Genomic DNA, 21,182 nt, shown 5'->3' on the forward strand with positions numbered 1-21,182 from the left:
TCTGGTCTTACTCCTGCAGCATAGGCCATCCAGAAGAGTTTTCCAGCGTATTCTGGTCTTACTCCTGCAGTATAGACCATCCAGAAGAGTTTTCCAGTGTATTCCGGTCTTACTCCTGCAGTATAGATCATCCAGAAGAGTTTCCCAGTGTATTCTGGTCTTACTCCTGCAGCATAGATCATCCAGAAGAGTATTCCATCGATTCTGGTCTTACTCCTGCAGTATAGGCCATCCAGAAGAGTTTTCCAGTGTATTCTGGTCTGTATAGGCCATCCAGAAGTTTTCCAGCGTATTCCGGTCTTACTCCTGCAGTATAGGCCATCCAGAAGAGTTTTCCAGTGTATTCTGGTCTGTATAGGCCATCCAGAAGAGTTTTCCAGTGTATTCCAGTCTTACTCCTGCAGCATAGATCATCCAGAAGAGTTTTCCAGTTTATTCTGGTCTTACTCCTGCAGCATAGATCATCCAGAAGAGTTTTCCAGTTTATTCCAGTCTTTCTCCTGCAGCATAGACCATCCAGAAGAGTTTTCCAGTGTATTCTGGTCTTACTCCTGCAGCATAGACCATCCAGAAGAGTTTTCCAGTGTATTCTGGTCTTACTCCTGCAGCATAGATCATCCAGAAGAGTATTCCAGTGTATTCTGGTCTTAGTCCTGCAGTATAGGCCATCCAGAAGAGTTTTCCAGTGTATTCTGGTCTGCATAGGCCATCCAGAAGAGTTTTCCAGCGTATTCTGGTCTTACTCCTGCAGTATAGGCCATCCAGAAGAGTTTTCCAGTGTATTCTGGTCTGTATAGGCCATCCAGAAGAGTATTCCAGCGTATTCCGGTCTTACTCCTGCAGTATAGGCCATCCAGAAGAGTTTTCCAGTGTATTCTGGTCTGTATAGGCCATCCAGAAGAGTTTTCCAGTGTATTCCAGTCTTACTCCTGCAGCATAGATCATCCAGAAGAGTTTTCCAGTTTATTCTGGTCTTACTCCTGCAGCATAGATCATCCAGAAGAGTTTCCCAGTTTATTCCAGTCTTACTCCTGCAGCATAGACCATCCAGAAGAGTTTTCCAGTGTATTCTGGTCTTACTCCTGCAGCATAGATCATCCATAAGAGTTTTCCAGTGTATTCTGGTCTTACTCCTGCAGCATAGATCATCCAGAAGAGTTTTCCAGTTTATTCCAGTCTTACTCCTGCAGCATAGACCATCCAGAAGAGTTTTCCAGTGTATTCTGGTCTTACTCCTGCAGCATAGACCATCCAGAAGAGTTTTCCAGTGTATTCTGGTCTTACTCCTGCAGCATAGATCATCCAGAAGAGTATTCCAGTGTATTCTGGTCTTACTCCTGCAGTATAGGCCATCCAGAAGAGTTTTCCAGTGTATTCTGGTCTGCATAGGCCATCCAGAAGAGTTTTCCAGCGTATTCTGGTCTTACTCCTGCAGTATAGGCCATCCAGAAGAGTTTTCCAGTGTATTCTGGTCTGTATAGGCCATCCAGAAGAGTATTCCAGCGTATTCCGGTCTTACTCCTGCAGTATAGGCCATCCAGAAGAGTTTTCCAGTGTATTCTGGTCTGTATAGGCCATCCAGAAGAGTTTTCCAGTGTATTCCAGTCTTACTCCTGCAGCATAGATCATCCAGAAGAGTTTTCCAGTTTATTCTGGTCTTTCTCCTGCAGCATAGATCATCCAGAAGAGTTTCCCAGTTTATTCCAGTCTTACTCCTGCAGCATAGACCATCCAGAAGAGTTTTCCAGTGTATTCTGGTCTTACTCCTGCAGCATAGATCATCCATAAGAGTTTTCCAGTGTATTCTGGTCTTACTCCTGCAGCATAGATCATCCAGAAGAGTTGTCCAGTGTATTCTGGTCTTACTCCTGCAGCATAGACCATCCAGAAGAGTTTTCCAGTGTATTCTGGTCTTACTCCTGCAGCATAGACCATCCAGAAGAGTTTTCCAGTGTATTCTGGTCTTACTCCTGCAGCATAGATCATCCAGAAGAGTTTTCCAGTGTATTCTGGTCTTACTCCTGCAGCATAGATCATCCAGAAGAGTTTTCCAGTGTATTCCGGTCTTACTCCTGCAGTATAGACCATCCAGAAGAGTTTTCCAGTGTATCCCGGTCTTACTCCTGCAGTATAGATCATCCAGAAGAGTTTTCCAGTGTATTCTGGTCTTACTCCTGCAGTATAGTCCATCCAGAAGAGTTTCCCAGTGTATTCTGGTCTTACTCCTATAGTATAGGCCACCCAGAAGAGTTTCCCAGTGTATTCTGGTCTTACTCCTGCAGTATAGGCCATCCAGAAGAGTTTCCTATTGTATTCTGGTCTGTATAGGCCATCCAGAAGAGTTTTCCAGTGTATTCTGGTCTTACTCCTGCAGTATAGATCATCCAGAAGAGTTTTCCAGTGTATTCTGGTCTGTATAGGCCATCCAGAAGAGTATTCCAGCGTATTCCGGTCTTACTCCTGCAGTATAGGCCATCCAGAAGAGTTTTCCAGTGTATTCTGGTCTGTATAGGCCATCCAGAAGAGTTTTCCAGTGTATTCCAGTCTTACTCCTGCAGCATAGATCATCCAGAAGAGTTTTCCAGTTTATTCTGGTCTTACTCCTGCAGCATAGATCATCCAGAAGGGTTTTCCAGTTTATTCCAGTCTTACTCCTGCAGCATAGACCATCCAGAAGAGTTTTCCAGTGTATTCTGGTCTTACTCCTGCAGCATAGACCATCCAGAAGAGTTTTCCAGTGTATTCTGGTCTTACTCCTGCAGCATAGATCATCCAGAAGAGTATTCCAGTGTATTCTGGTCTTAGTCCTGCAGTATAGGCCATCCAGAAGAGTTTTCCAGTGTATTCTGGTCTGCATAGGCCATCCAGAAGAGTTTTCCAGCGTATTCTGGTCTTACTCCTGCAGTATAGGCCATCCAGAAGAGTTTTCCAGTGTATTCTGGTCTGTATAGGCCATCCAGAAGAGTATTCCAGCGTATTCCGGTCTTACTCCTGCAGCATAGATCATCCAGAAGAGTTTTCCAGTTTATTCTGGTCTTACTCCTGCAGCATAGATCATCCAGAAGAGTTTCCCAGTTTATTCCAGTCTTACTCCTGCAGCATAGACCATCCAGAAGAGTTTTCCAGTGTATTCTGGTCTTACTCCTGCAGCATAGATCATCCATAAGAGTTTTCCAGTGTATTCTGGTCTTACTCCTGCAGCATAGATCATCCATAAGAGTTTTCCAGTTTATTCTGGTCTTACTCCTGCAGCATAGATCATCCAGAAGAGTTTTCCAGTTTATTCCAGTCTTACTCCTGCAGCATAGACCATCCAGAAGAGTTTTCCAGTGTATTCTGGTCTTACTCCTGCAGCATAGACCATCCAGAAGAGTTTTCCAGTGTATTCTGGTCTTACTCCTGCAGCATAGATCATCCAGAAGAGTATTTCAGTGTATTCTGGTCTTACTCCTGCAGTATAGGCCATCCAGAAGAGTTTTCCAGTTTATTCTGGTCTTACTCCTGCAGCATAGATCATCCAGAAGAGTTTCCCAGTTTATTCCAGTCTTACTCCTGCAGCATAGACCATCCAGAAGAGTTTTCCAGTGTATTCTGGTCTTACTCCTGCAGCATAGATCATCCATAAGAGTTTTCCAGTGTATTCTGGTCTTACTCCTGCAGCATAGATCATCCAGAAGAGTTTTCCAGTTTATTCCAGTCTTACTCCTGCAGCATAGACCACCCAGAAGAGTTTTCCAGTGTATTCTGGTCTTACTCCTGCAGCATAGACCATCCAGAAGAGTTTTCCAGTGTATTCTGGTCTTACTCCTGCAGCATAGATCATCCAGAAGAGTATTCCAGTGTATTTTGGTCTTACTCCTGCAGTATAGGCCATCCAGAAGAGTTTTCCAGTGTATTCTGGTCTGCATAGGCCATCCAGAAGAGTTTTCCAGCGTATTCTGGTCTTACTCCTACAGTATAGGCCATCCAGAAGAGTTTTCCAGTGTATTCTGGTCTGTATAGGCCATCCAGAAGAGTTTTCCAGTGTATTCCAGTCTTACTCCTGCAGCATAGATCATCCAGAAGAGTTTTCCAGTTTATTCTGGTCTTTCTCCTGCAGCATAGATCATCCAGAAGAGTTTCCCAGTTTATTCCAGTCTTACTCCTGCAGCATAGATCATCCAGAAGAGTTGTCCAGTGTATTCTGGTCTTACTCCTGCAGCATAGACCATCCAGAAGAGTTTTCCAGTGTATTCTGGTCTTACTCCTGCAGCATAGACCATCCAGAAGAGTTTTCCAGTGTATTCTGGTCTTACTCCTGCAGCATAGACCATCCAGAAGAGTTTTCCAGTGTATTCTGGTCTTACTCCTGCAGCATAGATCATCCAGAAGAGTTTTCCAGTGTATTCTGGTCTTACTCCTGCAGCATAGATCATCCAGAAGAGTTTTCCAGTGTATTCCGGTCTTACTCCTGCAGTATAGACCATCCAGAAGAGTTTTCCAGTGTATTCCGGTCTTACTCCTGCAGTATAGATCATCCAGAAGATTTTTCCAGTGTATTCTGGTCCTACTCCTGCAGTATAGGCCATCCAGAAGAGTTTCCTAGTGTATTCTGGTCTTACTCCTGCAGTATAGGCCATCCAGAAGAGTTTCCCAGTGTATTCTGGTCTTACTCCTGCAGTATAGGCCATCCAGAAGAGTTTCCTATTGTATTCTGGTCTGTATAGGCCATCCAGAAGAGTTTTCCAGTGTATTCCGGTCTTACTCCTGCAGTATAGATCATCCAGAAGAGTTTTCCAGTGTATTCTGGTCTTACTCCTGCAGTATAGGCCATCCAGAAGAGTTTCCCAGTGTATTCTGGTCTTACTCCTGCAGTATAGGCCATCCAGAAGAGTTTCCCAGTGTATTTTGGTCTTACTCCTGCAGTATAGGCCATCCAGAAGAGTTTTCCAGTGTATTCTGGTTTCGGGTGATATTTTCGAGCTCCACGACTGTGGTTCCCAATGTGTTATGGAAAACCTTTTGAGTAGTTATGTGAGCTAATGAATTAACACTAGTCCATCATTCTTCACTCCTGGTCCCGGAGGGCTGCTGTGTGTGCAGGCCTTTGATTGGTTTTATTGTATTGGTTAGTTGGTTGATTGGTTAATGTGTTAATTGGTCACTAGCCCGATTGGTTGATTTATGTTTTATTTGATTGATTGTCTCTGTCCATCAGACCTGCCCCGTACCACCACCTCTGTGAGCATCAGTGACCTCCTGCCTGGCCGTAGATACAACGTCAATGTGTATGAGGTTTCCCCTCAGGGAGAACCCACCCTCATCCTCACTACCTCTCAGACCACAGGTATTATACCAGCCTTCACACACCCTTCATCACCTTTACTCTTCATCACCTTTACCCTTCATAACCCTCAGCCTTTCATCACCCTCACCCTTCACCATCATAATTCCCTCTCTAACAGGAATACATTGACCTCTTCTCTAATCCAGTGCTCCTTATCCCCCTCAGCTCCTGATGCCCCTGCTGAACATCAGATCAACCAGGTGGGAGAAACCTCTATCTCCATCAGCTGGTCCAAGCCCCAGGCCCCCATCACAGGCTACCGTTTGGTCTTCACCCCGTCAGTAGAGGGCAGCAGCACCGAGCTCATCCTCCCAGACACTGAGACCTCCGTGACCCTGGTTGACCTTCGACCTGGCCTGCTCTACAACATCAGCATTTACGCTGTGGAGGAGAACCAGGAGAGCGAGCCCATCTTCGTCCAGGTCAACACGGCCGGAGAGCCAGCACCAGGTAGAGAACTGGACAGCATACAGAACAACAGAACCAAACATGACCCTAACCTTACACACACTCTAACCATAACACAACCTCAGACTTGACTTAATAGACTTAAGCCCATGGCTCCTATAAGAAGCATAGGCCATTGACCAATGTCCTCCTGTTGAATTGGCTTGCAGTCATTTCTACCTCAGACTTGGTTTGAACTGACTTTGAGTTGATTTTGGCATGCACTTTATCACCCTTCCAACATTAGAATCAATAATTTCCTATACAGCTACATTCCTATTCAAATGGTTCTCCTATGGGGACAGCCGAAGAACCCTTTTAGGTTCTAGATTGCATCTTTTCTTCTGAGAGTGTAGGCCCAGGAAGTAAAATTATAGTTTGAAGCCATGGAGCCATTTCATTGTACCTTCTAGGGGAATGCTTCTGTCTCTCTCTCTATCTCTCAAGAGGAACATTTGAAGTCATGCTGTCCCCCGGTTGGAGTCAGGCCCAGCTGTGAGTGACAGTTGGTAGAGAGCTTTAGTGTGAGCTTGGAGGAGCCTAGGGCTCTGGGCTAGCCATGTAGGGCCAGATGGAACCTGAGGTAGGGTTTCTCCTCTGTTTGGTTCTGGACTGGGCCTGTCAGACTGGTTCTCTCACCTCCCTCACTGATTTAAGTACTTTCACATGAGAAAGATACAGACTCACACACTTGCACGCGCACAGACACATACACATAAAAAACAACACCCACACTCGCTCTCCCCACGGTATCTGGGTCATTCTTGTTGATGTCTTACTCCTCCCTTCAGCTCTAAATCCTTCTCATCTTGACAGCAGAGTTTCTCCATTTTCAATTTCCTGTCTGGCATTGTCTTTTCAACTTCCTCTCAGCTGGTAAAGTAGAAGTATGTTTCACATTACCATCCAACACTGACCTTAGATCAGATCAGTTTCAACTTCATCTGACTCCATCTTTCTTGCACCGCAACACAAGGCAATAGGCCATCAACACACAAGATGACCTCAGTCAACTCACTGACCACTTCCTACTTCCTGTCCACAGAGGAAGTCCGCTCCCCGACCGACCTTCAGTTCTACGAGGTGTCTGACGTGAAAATCATCATCACCTGGACCGGCCCTCCCAGCGAGGTGTCGGGTTACCGCGTGACCTTCGCCCCCGTTACTCCCGGTGACACGCCCCAGAGGCCCCTGCAGCTGCCCATGACGGCCAACGCGTATGCAGAGATCACCCACCTGCAGCCCGGAACCCTGTACCGCTTCAACATCTACGCCATCAACGGAGGAGTGGAGAGCGAGCCGCTGACGGGAGAGAGAGCCACCAGTGAGCATACATGTGCAGACACTAACAGCGTGTTGAGGGGATCAGTTTGAGCAGTCGAGGTGCAGGAAGCTAATCTTCATCACGTTATAAGTAGTTACTCTATGTGGGAAGGTTTGGTAGATCAGTGATGCTGAGCAGGCCGACTGCAGTGTAGTCCATTTCGAACTTGCAGATAGACTGAGATTCTCATAGATATACTGTGGTTGTACTTTCTACCCATGTTGTGACCCTACGTGTGTTAACCCTGTCAGAGCCCGATGCCCCCACCAACCTGCGTTTCACTGACATCGGCGAGGACAGTGTGATAGTGATCTGGGAGGCTCCCAGGGCTAGCATCAGCGGCTACCGTCTGTTCCTGAGCGTGGAAGGCTCCAGCCCAACCCAGAAGAGAATCCCAGGCGGTCAGACCCAGTTCCCTCTGCGAGGCCTTCGCCCCGACACAGACTACACCGTAAAACTGCACTCTGAGCAGGACAACGTGTTGAGTGAGGAAGTCAATGGCATCTTCACCACCTGTGAGTACTGTAGTCTTCTGTTGAGTACTGTAGTCTTCTGTTGAGTACTGTAGTCTTCTGCTGAGCTTGTGGCAAGGTGTTTAAATGGTATTGATCAATTCAACTCCAGATTTGAGTTTATTTGAATTATGAAGCAGAAAAAGGAAAGACACTGATGTTATATTCTCTCCACCTCTCTCTCTCTTTATCTCCACCCCCCTCTCTCTGTCTTTCTCCACCCCCCTCTCTCTCTCTCTATCTCCACCCCTCTCTCTCTTTCTCTCCACCCCCCATCTCTCTCTGTCTCTCTCCACCTCCCCCATCTCTCTGTCTCTCTCCACCCCCCTCTCTCTCTCTCTCTCTCTCCACCTCCCCCATCTCTCTCTCTCTTTTTTTCTGTCTCTCTTTCTTTCTCTCTCTCCCTCTCTTGCTGTCTCACTCCCCCTCTCTCTCGCTCTCTCTCACTCTCTCTCGCTCTTGCTCTCCCCCCCCCTCTCTCTCCTCCCCTCAGCTCCAAAGATGGGTAATGCCCCTCGCTTCACCACTGATGTGACAGACACCTCCATCATCATCTCCTGGACCCCTGTCAGCAGGTTCAGCTTCAGGCTCTCTGTGAGGCCCAGTCAGGGAGGAGAGTCACCCAGGGATGTGACCTCTGACTCAGGAAGTATCTTTGTGTCAGGCCTGACCCCTGGGACTGAGTACACTTACAGCGTACAGCCCATTATCAACGGACGTGACCGCGGCAACCCCATCACCAAAAATGTTGTCACTCGTAAGTAACCAAGAAAGAGAGAGAGACTCCGGTCAACGATTCATTTTATTTTATTGAGGTCAGAATGCCTTTTTTCCAAGGCAGACGTGGTGTTGCTGCAGGCATTTTTGGGTAAAAAACACATCTATATTGATTTTGTACAGTTAGGGAGTAATGAGGTTGTTTTAAGGTTTCTGCAGTAAGTTTACTTAAACCATGTAAGGTAGTCTGTCGTTTTTGAAAATGTGCCACAGGATGTTCTTTTACCACGTATAGACTTATGTGATGTTTCTTCCCCTCCAGAACTGTCTCCCCCCACTGACCTCAGTACGCAGTCCAACGCGGACACGGGTGAGCTGACTGTCCTGTGGGGCGGCGCCAACACGCCAGGTAAATATTGACTCTGCTCCCTCCTACAGCCCACGCCACAGACACACTGCCCAAGGCCCAGGAACCAGGATAGGCTCACTGTGGCTCTGGATCACTCTGTCTGGACCTTGTCTTTCCTCAGAACGTTGTGCCAGCAGGAACAAGGCTTCTCTCTGTAGAATTCTCTGTCTCTGTCTCTCTCTCTTTTGAATGGTAACAAGTACTTACATGAAATCCTGGCAGATCTAGGATCTGTACATATATGAAATACAAGCACCCACCAAATTATAATTGTATTATTATTGTTGTTATTATTGTTATTGAGATGATTATTGTTATTATTATTGTTGTTATTATTATTACAGACATCACAGGCTACAGAGTGACATGCACCCCGACCAATGGGCAGCGAGGAAACTCCCTGGAGGAGTTGGTCCAGCCGGTCCAGAACCAGTTAATCCTGGAGAACCTGAGTCCAGGAGTGGAGTACAACGTCTCTGTCTACACTGTCAAAGACAACCTGGAGAGTGTCCCTGTGTCCACCACTGTCACCCAAGGTAGGACTGGCTGTCTCACCCAGCTACACACAGCTGATTTCAGATCAGTGGACCTGAGCACAGGCTGAGGTTGAGCTGTGCTGTGTTGAAGGGTTAGACTGATTCTGGATCAGGTAGTGTCTGTTTGCTGTGGAGCTGGTGTTCTGTTGCTCCGACAGATAGAAAGACACACAAACACATAAACACACACAGATACAACACATAAACACAGACACAGATTAAACACATAAACACACACACAGATACAACACATAAACACACACACAGATTCAACACAGAGATACACACACACATTCAATGGTTTTGTCTGAGTCTTCGCTATTGGTTGATTTTAAGGGGAGTGTTGGAATGTGTGTGTGTGTTCGCTACGGTGTATTGCGCACCTCTGTGTGTGTGTGAGAGTTTATTGGATAGCTTTCCTTCTCAATCCGTGGCCAGGAAATGTTGAAGTACGATTCGATACTTCTGCCATCCCTTCTTATATTCACCGTTCCCAACTATTCCCACTTCACACTCCGGTACACGTTCCATAAAAGTGGTATACCTGGACAGGCCCAATTTCCCATAAACCTCCCAGTCTGGCTTCTCTCTGAAGTACGGAATCTCCCTGCCAGCAAAACACACGGTCACGGCTGATCACGCTGAAAGCACTTTTCACTGAAGGATAATTCCTAAAATCACTCTTAATTTCAGTATAAATCCCCAGTTGTTTCTTCTGAATTACCATTGCAGTACATGTCTGTCTTTTGTCCGTTGTGATGCCTCAATTGCACACTGTCCGGCTAACATGGTCGTTGGCTGAACTGTAATTGTATTCCATGGCTGTTTGTTTGTAAGATATGCATGGAGAAGGTAGAGATCTTAATTGATTGAGGATATCATGTGAATATGCCGGTTGAACAACCATTACTCTGAAAACCCACGAGCATCCTTTCCTGTCATTGATCTAGTCAACGTCATTTATGGGTCTGATAATATAACTCTAACCAGCATGGCTACTGTTGTTCTGCTACAGAGTGTTGTGTTGTCTGTCCCACTGTGTTTGGCTATGCATCACGGTTCATTCATCTGCTTTGATTCTGTCTGTCTGTTATGGTTTCTATGTCTGTATGTCTTATTCTGCCTGCGCCTCGCTCTGCACTCAAACCTTTCAGACGTGCCCAAGCTAAACGACCTCCACTTTGTCGACGTCACCGACACCACTGTGGGCCTGCGCTGGACCGCCCTGGTAAACGTTACCGCCATCACAAGTTACCGTGTAACGGTTATGGCGTCGGGCGAGAGTTTGCCCATCATCATGGATACGGTGGACTCGTCGACGGGCCATTATACGGTTCGCGGGCTGGAGCCCGGTGTGGATTATGACATCAGTGTCACTACGATAACAGAGGAAGGGGAGAGCGAGCCGGCCACACGCAGAACACAAACCCAGACTGGTGATTTGACCCTTCAACTTTACAAGGGGAGGGGGTAGTTAGAGAGGGTGGGTGGGGGGGGCTATGAAAGAAGCTAAATACTGAACATACTGCCTCACAAACCTTACATACTCACCTTACATACTCATGTTGTAGATATATGCTCTGATCATAGCAGTAATGTCATTGTTGATTGCGTCCAGGTTTTTCTTTCATACCTGCCATGCTCTAGTGTGTCCTCTCTTGTCTGGTTGACTTGTCCCATCTGGACATGCCACAGAAGGCCTGGAGGTAACTGTGGAGCTCCCCTCTCCTCGGCATGCTCTTCTATTATTTATCATTCTAAATACCTGTTGGTTTTTCTTTACTTTACAGTCTGCTAGACCTGGTCATTACATGGTCAGATGGTAATAACCTGGTCATTACACGGTCAGATGATTATAAACCTGGTCATTACACGGTCAGATGGTAATAACCTGGTCATTACACGGTCAGATGGTAATAACCTGGTCATTACATAGTCAGATGGTAATAACCTGGTCATTACACGGTCAGATGATAATAACCTGGTCATTACATGATCAGATGATGATAACCTGGTCATTGCACGGTCAGATGATAATAACCTGGTCATTGCACGGTCAGATGATAATAACTTGGTCATTACACGGTCAGATGATAATAACCTGGTCATTACACGGTCAGATGATAATAACCTGGTCATTACACGGTCAGATGATGATAACCTGGTCATTACACGGTCAGATGATAATAACCTGGTCATTGCACGGTCAGATGATAATAACCTGGTCATTTCACGGTCAGATGATAATAACCTGGTCATTGCACAGTCAGATGATAATAACCTGGTCATTTCACGGTCAGATGATAATAACCTGGTCATTACACGGTCAGATGATAATAACCTGGTCATTACACGGTCAGATGATAATAACCTGCTCATTACACGGTCAGATGATAATAACCTGGTCATTACACGATCAGATGATAATAACCTGGTCATTACACGGTCAGATGATAATAACCTGGTTATTACACGGTCAGATGATAATAACCTGGTCATTACATGGTCAGATGGTAAAAACCTGGTCGTTACATAGCAGAATGGTAATAACCTGGTCATTGCATGGTAAAATGGTAATAACCTGGTAATTAAATGGTAAAATAGTCATATCCTGGTAATTACATAGTAAAATAGTCATATCCTGGTAATTACATGGTAAAATTGTCATAAATGAATGAATCATTATCAGATACTTTAATTTTGGTCTTTTTGGGAATAGAAGCAATCAAGTTAAATTCCTTAAAGGTATCTATTGTTACCACATAATTTCCTAGTTAGTATCCTAATTATCTTCCCTCTGCCACCCCAGCCGTCCCCGCCCCCACCAACCTGAACTTTGGAGGGGTGGGCCCCGATCACATGAGGATCAGCTGGACCGTCCCCAACGTCCCCACGCCCAGTGACATCACACGTTTCGTCATCCGCTACCACCCCGGCAGCAACGACGACGACGTCAAGGAGCTCAATGTGGGCGGAGCCACCAACACCTTCCTGCTGCAGAGTGAGTGACATCATCATGACCTATGACCTACCCCTGAACTAAATAGAACAGTATTATTACCATTGTATGTATTGTGTCATACACCTCACTGGTTCATGCAGTGTGTTGTGACGTCGGTTTGGAGACTAACTATGAGGTAACTAACAAGTGTTTTCCTGTCCATCTCTCCTCCAGACCTGCTGCCCAACACAGAGTACAGGGTGAGCGTGGTGTGTGTTTACGAGGAGAGAGAGAGCGCACCAGTCACTGGCACTCAGAGAACAAGTGAGTATGGACAGTCACAGGACAGTTTGTCAGGCTAAATGTCTTCAAAAGAGAGACAAATGCACACGTATTTTTGCACAAATAGTAACTGATATGTATGCATACAGGATGTAGTAACTGATATGTATGCATACAGGATGTAGTAAGTGATATGTATGCATACAGGATGTAGTAACTGATATGTATGCATACAGGATGTAGTAAGTGATATGTATGCCTACAGGATGTAGTAAGTGATATGTATGCCTACAGGATGTAGTAGGTGATATGTATGCCTACAGGATGTAGTATGTGATATGTATGCCTACAGGATGTAGTAGGTGATATGTATGCCTACAGGATGTAGTAAGTGATATGTATGCCTACAGGATGTAGTAAGTGATATGTATGCCTACAGGATGTAGTAAGTGATATGTATGCCTACAGGATGTAGTAAGTGATATGTATGCCTACAGGATGTAGTAAGTGATATGTATGCCTACAGGATGTAGTAAGTGATATGTATGCCTACAGGATGTAGTAAGTGATATGTATGCCTACACTGTAGGCATACATATCACTTACTACATCCTGTAGGCATACATATCACTTACTACATCCTGTAGGCCCTACAGGATGTAGTAAGTGATATGTATGCCTACAGGATGTAGTAAGTGATATGTATGCCTACAGCGTGTGTATCATGTAGATCATGGCTGTGTGTCTCTCTTCTCCTCTGTAGCCCTGGACTCTCCCACTGGCCTGGACTTTGCTAACGTCCTGACCAACTCCTTCACCATCAACTGGCTGGCCCCCGGCGCCGTGATCACCGGCTACCGTATCCATTACCAGATGACCAGCGGTGGCAGGGCCAAGGACGAGAGACTGCCCCCGACCAGGAGCCACTTCACCCTGACTGGCCTGGCCCCCGAGACAGAGTACAGTGTTGAGGTCTACGCTGTCAGCGGGAACCAGGAGAGTCTGCCTCTCACTGGCACTCAGGCTACTAGTGAGTAGTATAGACTGGTTTCATTTTTTATTTAACCTTTATTTAACTAGGCAAGTCAGTTAAGAACAAATTCTTATTTACAATGACGGTCTACACCGGCCAAACCCTAACCCAGACGATGCTGGGTCAGTTGTGCGCCGCCCTATTGGACTCCCGATCACGGCCGGTTGTGATACAGCCTCATGTCTCTGTCTTTATCTGTTATCGTTCTATGCTTTCAGTCTGTCTGTCTGTCGCTCGCTCTCTGTCTGTCTCTCTCACTCTCTCTCGCTCTCTGTCTGTCTCTCCCTCTCTCTGTCTCTCTCTCTGTCTCTCTCTCTGTCTCTCTCTCTCTGTCTCTCTCTCTGTCTCTCTCTCTGTCTCTCTCTCTCTCTCTCTGTGTCTCTCTCTCTCTCTCTGTCTCTCTCTCTGTCTCTCTCTCTCTCTCTCTCTCTCTCTCTCTCTCTGTCTCTCTCTCTCTCTGTCTCTCTCTATGTCTCTCTCTCTGTCTCTCTCTCTGTCTCTCTCTCTGTCTCTGTCTCTGTCTCTGTCTCTGTCTCTCTCTCTCTCTCTCTCTCTCTCTCTCTCTCTCTCTCTCTCTCTCTCTCTCTCTCTGTCTCTCTCTCTCTCTCTCTCTCTCAATTCAATTCAATTCAATTCAAGGGGCTTTATTGGCATGGGAAACATGTGTTAACATTGCCAAAGCAAGTGAGGTAGGTAATATACAAAAGTCAAATAAACAATAAAAATGAACAGTAAACATTACACATACAGAAGTTTCAAAACAATAAAGACATTACAAATGTCATATTATATATATGCAGTGTTGTAACAATGTACAAATGGTTAAAGCACACAAGTTAAAATAAATAAACATAAATATGGGTTGTATTTACAGTGGTGTTTGTTCTTCACTGGTTGCCCTTTTCTTGTGGCAACAGGTCACAAATCTTGCTGCTGTGATGGCACACTGTGGAATTTCACCCAGTAGATATGGGAGTTTATCAAAATTGGATTTGTTTTTGAATTCTTTGTGGATCTGTGTAATCTGAGGGACATATGTCTCTCTAATATGGTCATACATTGGGCAGGAGGTTAGGAAGTGCAGCTCAGTTTCCACCTCATTTTGTGGGCAGTGTGCACATAGCCTGTCTTCTCTTGAGAGCCATGTCTGCCTACGGCGGCCTTTCTCAATAGCAAGGCTATGCTCACTGAGTCTGTACATAGTCAAAGCTTTCCTTAAGTTTGGGTCAGTCACAGTGGTCAGGTATTCTGCCACTGTGTACTCTCTGTTTAGGGCCAAATAGCATTCTAGTTTGCTCTGTTTTTTTGTTAATTCTTTCCAATGTGTCAAGTAATTATCTTTTTGTTTTCTCATGATTTGGTTGGGTCTAATTGTGCTGTTGTCCTGGGGCTCTGTGGGGTGTGTTTGTGTTTGTGAACAGAGCCCTAGGACCAGCTTGCTTAGGGGACTCTTCTCCAGGTTCATCTCTCTGTAGGTGATGGCTTTGTTATGGAAGGTTTGGGAATCGCTTCCTTTTAGGTGGTTGTAGAATTTAACGGCTCTTTTCTGGATTTTGATAATTAGTGGGTATCGGCCTAATTCTGCTCTGCATGCATTATTTGGTGTTCTACGTTGTACACGGAGGATATTTTTGCAGAATTCTCTCTCTCTCTCTCTCTCTCTGTCTCTGTCTCTGTCTCTGTCTCTGTCTCTGTCTCTGTCTCTCTCTCTCTCTCTCTCTCTCTCTCTCTCTCTCTCTCTCTCTCTCTCTCTCTCTCTCTCTCTCTCTCTCTCTCTCTCTCTCTCTCTCTCTCTCTCTCTCTCTCTCTCTCTCTCTCTCTCTCTCTCTCTCTCTCTCTCTCTCTCTCTCTCTCTCTCTCTCTGTCTCTCTCTCTCTCTCTCTCTCTCTCTTTCTCTCTCTCTTTCTCTCTCTCTCTCTCTCTCTCTCTCTCTCTCTCTCTCTCTCTCTCTCTCTCTCTCTCTCTGTCTCTCTCTCTCTCTCTGTCTCTCTCTCTCTCTCTCTCTCTCTCTCTCTCTCTCTCTCTCTCTCTCTCTCTCTCTCTGTCTCTCTCTCTCTCTCTCTCTCTGTCTCTCTCTCTCTCTCTCTCTCTCTCTCTCTCTCTCTCTCTCTCTCTCTCTCTCTCTCTCTCTCTCTCTCTCTCTCTCTCTCTCTCTCTCTGTCTCTATCTCTCTCTCTCTGTCTCTCTCTCTCTCTCTCTCTGTCTGTCTCTCCCTCTCTCTGTCTCTCTCTCTCTCTCTCTCTCTCTCTCTCTCTCTCTCTCTCTCTCTCTCTCTCTCTCTCTCTCTCTCAAATTCAAATTCAAATTCAAGCTGCTTTATTGGCATGAAAAACATTGTGTCAATATTGCCAAAGCAACAATGTATACAATATACATTGTAATACAATTAAAACAATGACAAATAATAATATAGAATGGCAGTAAATAATAATACAAAATTAAATATAAAAATAGTAACAATAAAATGGTAACAGTCAATAGTCGAATGTTATGTATGGTGTAATGCACCACTACCACCACCACCATCATTAAACTGCTATCATTACCATTACCACCCATACCATTACTATTTGGAATGATAAACAACAATAATAATACTAATAACAATAACAGTAAAAACAATAACAGTCATAATAAGTAAGTTACTGCTTACTATGCAGATGTTATTATTCAGTGTCCCTCAGGCTATGGCAGGCAAATATATATTTGGCTGCAAGAGGAGCCATTGCTCCTTCGCCCATCTCTCTCTCGCTCTCTGTCTGTCTCTCCCTCTCTCTGTCTCTCTCTCTCCGTCCTTCTCCTCTTCATCCTCCCTTCTCTTTGTTCTTCCTAATGTGTCTAGTCTTATTTCCTGATTTCCTCTCTCCACTAGTCTCTGACGCCCCCACCGACCTGGAAGTGACCTCAACCAGCCCCACCAGCATCACCATCCGCTGGGACGCCCCCTCTGTCACCGTGAGGTACTACAGGATCACCCACGGAGAGACCGGTGGAGCAAGCCCTGCTAAGGAGTTCACTGTCCCCGGCTCCCAGTCCGAGGCCACCATCTCTAACCTGAACCCAGGGACAGACTACACCATCACCGTCTACGCTGTGACAGGGAGAGGGGACAGCCCGGCCTCCAGCACACCCATCTACATCAGTCACAAGACTGGTACGGGCTGATGGTTTAATGCACCTTTATTACATCAATATGTTGGTCATTTAGCAGATGCTCTTATCCAGAGAGACTTACAGAAGCAGTTTGGGTTAAGTGTCATGCTCATATTAATTACACGTGATCAACTACATATTTATAGACATGTTCATGTCTGGGACAGGACAGGCTCTGATCTGGTGTCGCCATCTAGTGTCCGTTATTACAATTTTAGATTTCAAATGTATTTGGTTATCTGGAAATGATGCCCTGATCTACCAGAGGAATGATCAGATGAAGAAAATAGTTTTAGATTCATGTGTAGATCATTTGTAATGTATTTGTGTCTTCCTCGTTCACTCCCTCCCCGCTCTCTCCCTCCCTCTTCCTTTCTCCGTAGACGTGGAGGGCCCCACCAACATGGACGTGACAGATGTGAAGGACAACACCATCACAGTGCGCTGGTCCGCGGCCCAGGGCCCCATCAATGGCTACAGGGTCACCAGCGTCCCCAAGAATGGACAGGGCCCCTCTTTCTCTGAGGTGGTGGCCCCTGGTAAGACCGGCCCCTGCTCTCTCCCTTGTCCTCTGCCCGTCTGTGATCATATGTACGGCAGCCATTTTGTGACTGTGTTGTGAGACATTGATAGAAAGGAGCTTTAGCCTCTGTTGTTCTACAGCTATACTCCTGTGCTCAATCTCTCTCTCTCTCTCTGTCTCTGTCTCTCTTTCTGTCTCTCTCTCTGTGTCTCTGTCTCTGTGTCTCTCTCTCTTTCTCTTGCCGTGGATCTAGATCAGACCGAGATTACGTTTACTGGCTTGATGCCCACGGTGGAGTACGTTCTGAGTGTGACCGCTCTGGGAACCGATGGAGAACCTTCCACACCTCTGGTAGAGAACGCCATCACAGGTGCGTGTGTGTGTACATGCGTGTATGTGTGCATTCGGTTTGTATAAGAGTTTAAATAAAACCTTGATCTGTCATTATAACAAAGGAAAGACATTTACAAATGTATGTTATTCTGATGTTCCCTTCTTTCTGGCCTTCATCCCCCCCCCCCCCCCCCCCCCCCCCCGTTTCCTTGCAGCAATGGACCGTCCCAAGGCCCTGTCCTTCTCTGAGGTGGACTCCACCTCCCTGAGGATCACATGGGACAGTCCAGACGGCACGGTGACATCATACCGCGTGCTGTACTCCAGCCCCGAGGAAGGCGAGAGAGAGCTGCGCCCGGCGCCCAGAGGGACAGACGATACCGTGGTACTGAGGAATCTCCGCCCCGGCACAGAGTACACTGTTAAGGTCATCGCTCTGCACGGACGCACCCCCAGCACCCCACTGGTGGGCACACAGGCCACAGGTAGGAGATACCAGACACACACACACATACACAGGCCACAGGTAGGAGATACCAGACACACACACACACACACATACACACATACACACATACACACATACTCAATGTCCATCTCTGCCCCCAGCTATCCCTGCTCCCACCAATCTGGACATCTCTGAGGTTGGTGACACCTCCTTCACCGTGTCGTGGCGCTCCCCCAGCTCCGGGCTGTCTGGGTACCGCGTGGTTGTCAACCCCAAGAACAACAATGGACCCACCAAGGAGATGACCATCGCCCCAGACACCACGCGCGCCGTGGTCCCAGGACTCATGGTAAATAACAGACTACAGTTATTAGTACTACATTCTGAATGTATGTCATAACTGTGTTCTAGATGAAGGTGTCTGCTAAACGGTCTAAATTCAGGTCATGTATTGTCACTGTATTTACAGTGGGGAGAACAAGTATTTGATACACTGCCGATTTTGCAGGTTTTCCTACTTACAAAGCATGTAGAGGTCTGTAATTTTTATCATAGGTACACTTCAACTGTGAGAGGCGGAATCTAAAACAAAAATCCAGAAAATCACATTGTATGATTTTTAAGTAATTAATTTGCATTTTATTGCATGACATAAGTATTTGATCACCTACCAACCAGTAAGAATTCCGGCTCTCACAGACCTGTTAGTTTTACTTTAAGAAGCCCTCCTGTTCTCCACTCATTACCTGTATTAACTGCACCTGTTTGAACTCATTACCTGTATAAAAGACACCTGTCCACACACTCAATCAAACAGACTCCAACCTCTCCACAATGGCCAAGACCAGAAAGCTGTGTAAGGACATCAGGGATAAAATTGTAGACCTGCACAAGGCTGGGATGGGCTACAGGACAATAGGCAAGCAGCTTGGTGAGAAGGCAACAACTGTTGGCGCAATTATTAGAAAATGGAAGAAGTTCAAGATGACGGTCAATCACCCTCGGTCTGGGGCTCCATGCAAGATCTCACCTCGTGGGGCATCAATGATCATGAGGAAGGTGAGGGATCAGCCCAGAACTACACGGCAGGACCTGGTCAATGACCTGAAGAGAGCTGGGACCACAGTCTCAAAGAAAACCATTAGTAACACACTACGCCGTCATGGATTAAAATCCTGCAGCGCACGCAAGGTCCCCCTGCTCAAGCCAGCGCATGTCCAGGCCCGTCTGAAGTTTGCCAATGACCATCTGGATGATCCAGAGGAGGAATGGGAGAAGGTCATGTGGTCTGATGAGACAAAAATAGAGCTTTTTGGTCTAAACTCCACTTGCCGTGTTTGGAGGAAGAAGAAGGATGAGTACAGCCCCAAGAACACCATCCCAATCGTGAAGCATGGAGGTGGAAACATCATTCTTTGGGGATGCTTTTCTGCAAAGGGGACAGGACGACTGCACCGTATTGAGGGGAGGATGGATGGGGCCATGTATCGCGAGATCTTGGCCAACAACCTCCTTCCCTCAGTAAGAGCATTGAAGATGGGTCGTGGCTGGGTCTTCCAGCATGACAACGACCCGAAACACACAGCCAGGGCAACTAAGGAGTGGCTCCGTAAGAAGCATCTCAAGGTCCTGGAGTGGCCTAGCCAGTCTCCAGCCCTGAACCCAATAGAAAATCTTTGGAGGGAGCTGAAAGTCCGTATTGCCCAGCGACAGCCCCGAAACCTGAAGGATCTGGAGAAGGTCTGTATGGAGGAGTGGGCCAAAATCCCTGCTCCAGTGTGTGCAAACCTGGTCAAGAACTACAGGAAACGTATGATCTCTGTAATTGCAAACAAAGGTTTCTGTACCAAATATTAAGTTCTGCTTTTCTGATGTATCAAATACTTATGTCATGCAATAAAATGCTAATTAATTACTTAAAAATCATACAATGTGATTTTCTGGATTTTTGTTTTAGATTCCGTCTCTCACAGTTGAAGTGTACCTATGATAAAAATGACAGACCTCTACATGCTTTGTAAGTAGGAAAACCTGCAAAATCGGCAGTGTATCAAATACTTGTTCTCCCCACTGTATGTGTCTGTCAACATGTGTTTCCTGTGTAGGTGGCCACTATGTACACAGTGCACATTTACGCCCTGAAGAACTCTGTGACCAGCCGACCCCTGGAGGGAGAGGTCACCACGCTGGACAGTAAGCAGCTTTCACAGAGTTTTAACTCTACTGGCCACTGGTTTACTCACTGTAAACTCACCCTCTCTTTCTCCCTCTCCCTTCCTCTCTCTCCCAGACATCAGTCCTCCTCGGCGTGTGCGTATCTCTGACGTGAAGGACTCAGCCATCACGCTGACCTGGCGTGCTAAGGTTGAGACCATCACTGGGTACCTCATCGAAGCTCAGCCCCTCGGCGGCAGCCGCCCCGCCATCAAGAAGACAATCCCCGGAGAGCAGCGCACCTACACCATCACTGGTACTGTACAGTAGACTACATTACCCAGCTATCACCACTCCAATCTACAGTCAACAACATTACCCATCACCACTCTCGTCTACAGTAGACTACATCACACAGCTTTCACCACTCTCATCTATAAATGACCTTCATTACCTATTATCGCCCCATCTACACTCAACTACATTATCCATCCTCACTTTCACCTCAACTATCATCATTATAGTAAACTACATTACCCATGTACAGTACAGAGTGGGGTCTTGACTGACTGACAGTGTGTTGTGTTTGATGTCCCTCAGGTCTGGAGCCAGGCACCTCCTACACTATCCACATCTACACCATCAACGGTGATGCACGCAGCGCCCCCTTCACCCTCACGGCCACCACAGCCAAACCAGCGGTGCAGTCCCCCACCAACCTCCAGTTCACCTCCCTGACCCCCAACTCCATCTCCTTCAGCTGGGAACCCCCCGCCACGCGTATCACAGGATATTACATCACCTACGAGGAGGCAGGCAGGGCGCAGCCCCGTGAGCTTACCCCCCGCCCCCACGCTGGCCAGAACTACGCCACCATCTCTGGTAAACGTCAAACTCTGCTCTCTCTCTCTCTCTCTCTCTCTCTCTCTCTCTCACTCTCTCTCTCTCTCTCTCTCTCTCTCCACTCTCTCTCTCCTCTCTCCACTCTCTCTCTCTACTCTCCACTCTCTCTCTCCACTCTCCACTCTCTCTCTCTCTCTCCAC

The 21,182-nt window shown here is 46.5% G+C and overlaps 1 protein-coding gene across 4 annotated transcripts in view; it reads left to right on the forward strand.

The window, feature by feature from the left end:
- Nucleotides 1-21,182, forward strand: part of fn1b (fibronectin 1b) — a 43,445-nt gene that overhangs the window by 18,260 nt on the left and 4,003 nt on the right. For 2 of the 4 annotated variants that reach the window (XM_071330312.1, XM_071330313.1), the window contains exons 16-34: nucleotides 5,198-5,326; nucleotides 5,492-5,776; nucleotides 6,819-7,097; nucleotides 7,349-7,612; nucleotides 8,103-8,366; nucleotides 8,649-8,735; nucleotides 9,080-9,271; nucleotides 10,426-10,707; nucleotides 12,081-12,272; nucleotides 12,447-12,536; nucleotides 13,258-13,524; nucleotides 16,400-16,681; nucleotides 17,064-17,219; nucleotides 17,457-17,573; nucleotides 17,752-18,021; nucleotides 18,146-18,333; nucleotides 20,090-20,177; nucleotides 20,275-20,454; nucleotides 20,739-21,020. In XM_071330312.1, coding sequence (XP_071186413.1) covers nucleotides 5,198-5,326; nucleotides 5,492-5,776; nucleotides 6,819-7,097; nucleotides 7,349-7,612; nucleotides 8,103-8,366; nucleotides 8,649-8,735; nucleotides 9,080-9,271; nucleotides 10,426-10,707; nucleotides 12,081-12,272; nucleotides 12,447-12,536; nucleotides 13,258-13,524; nucleotides 16,400-16,681; nucleotides 17,064-17,219; nucleotides 17,457-17,573; nucleotides 17,752-18,021; nucleotides 18,146-18,333; nucleotides 20,090-20,177; nucleotides 20,275-20,454; nucleotides 20,739-21,020 — 3,894 coding nt within the window. The remainder of the gene's footprint in view (nucleotides 1-5,197; nucleotides 5,327-5,491; nucleotides 5,777-6,818; nucleotides 7,098-7,348; nucleotides 7,613-8,102; nucleotides 8,367-8,648; nucleotides 8,736-9,079; nucleotides 9,272-10,425; nucleotides 10,708-12,080; nucleotides 12,273-12,446; nucleotides 12,537-13,257; nucleotides 13,525-16,399; nucleotides 16,682-17,063; nucleotides 17,220-17,456; nucleotides 17,574-17,751; nucleotides 18,022-18,145; nucleotides 18,334-20,089; nucleotides 20,178-20,274; nucleotides 20,455-20,738; nucleotides 21,021-21,182) is intronic. The other 2 variants (XM_071330315.1, XM_071330316.1) reach the window with 1 other exon arrangement.

The sequence above is a fragment of the Salvelinus alpinus genome, chromosome 10 (genome assembly GCF_045679555.1).
Source record: "Salvelinus alpinus chromosome 10, SLU_Salpinus.1, whole genome shotgun sequence".
In the NCBI taxonomy this organism is placed as follows: domain Eukaryota; kingdom Metazoa; phylum Chordata; class Actinopteri; order Salmoniformes; family Salmonidae; genus Salvelinus; species Salvelinus alpinus.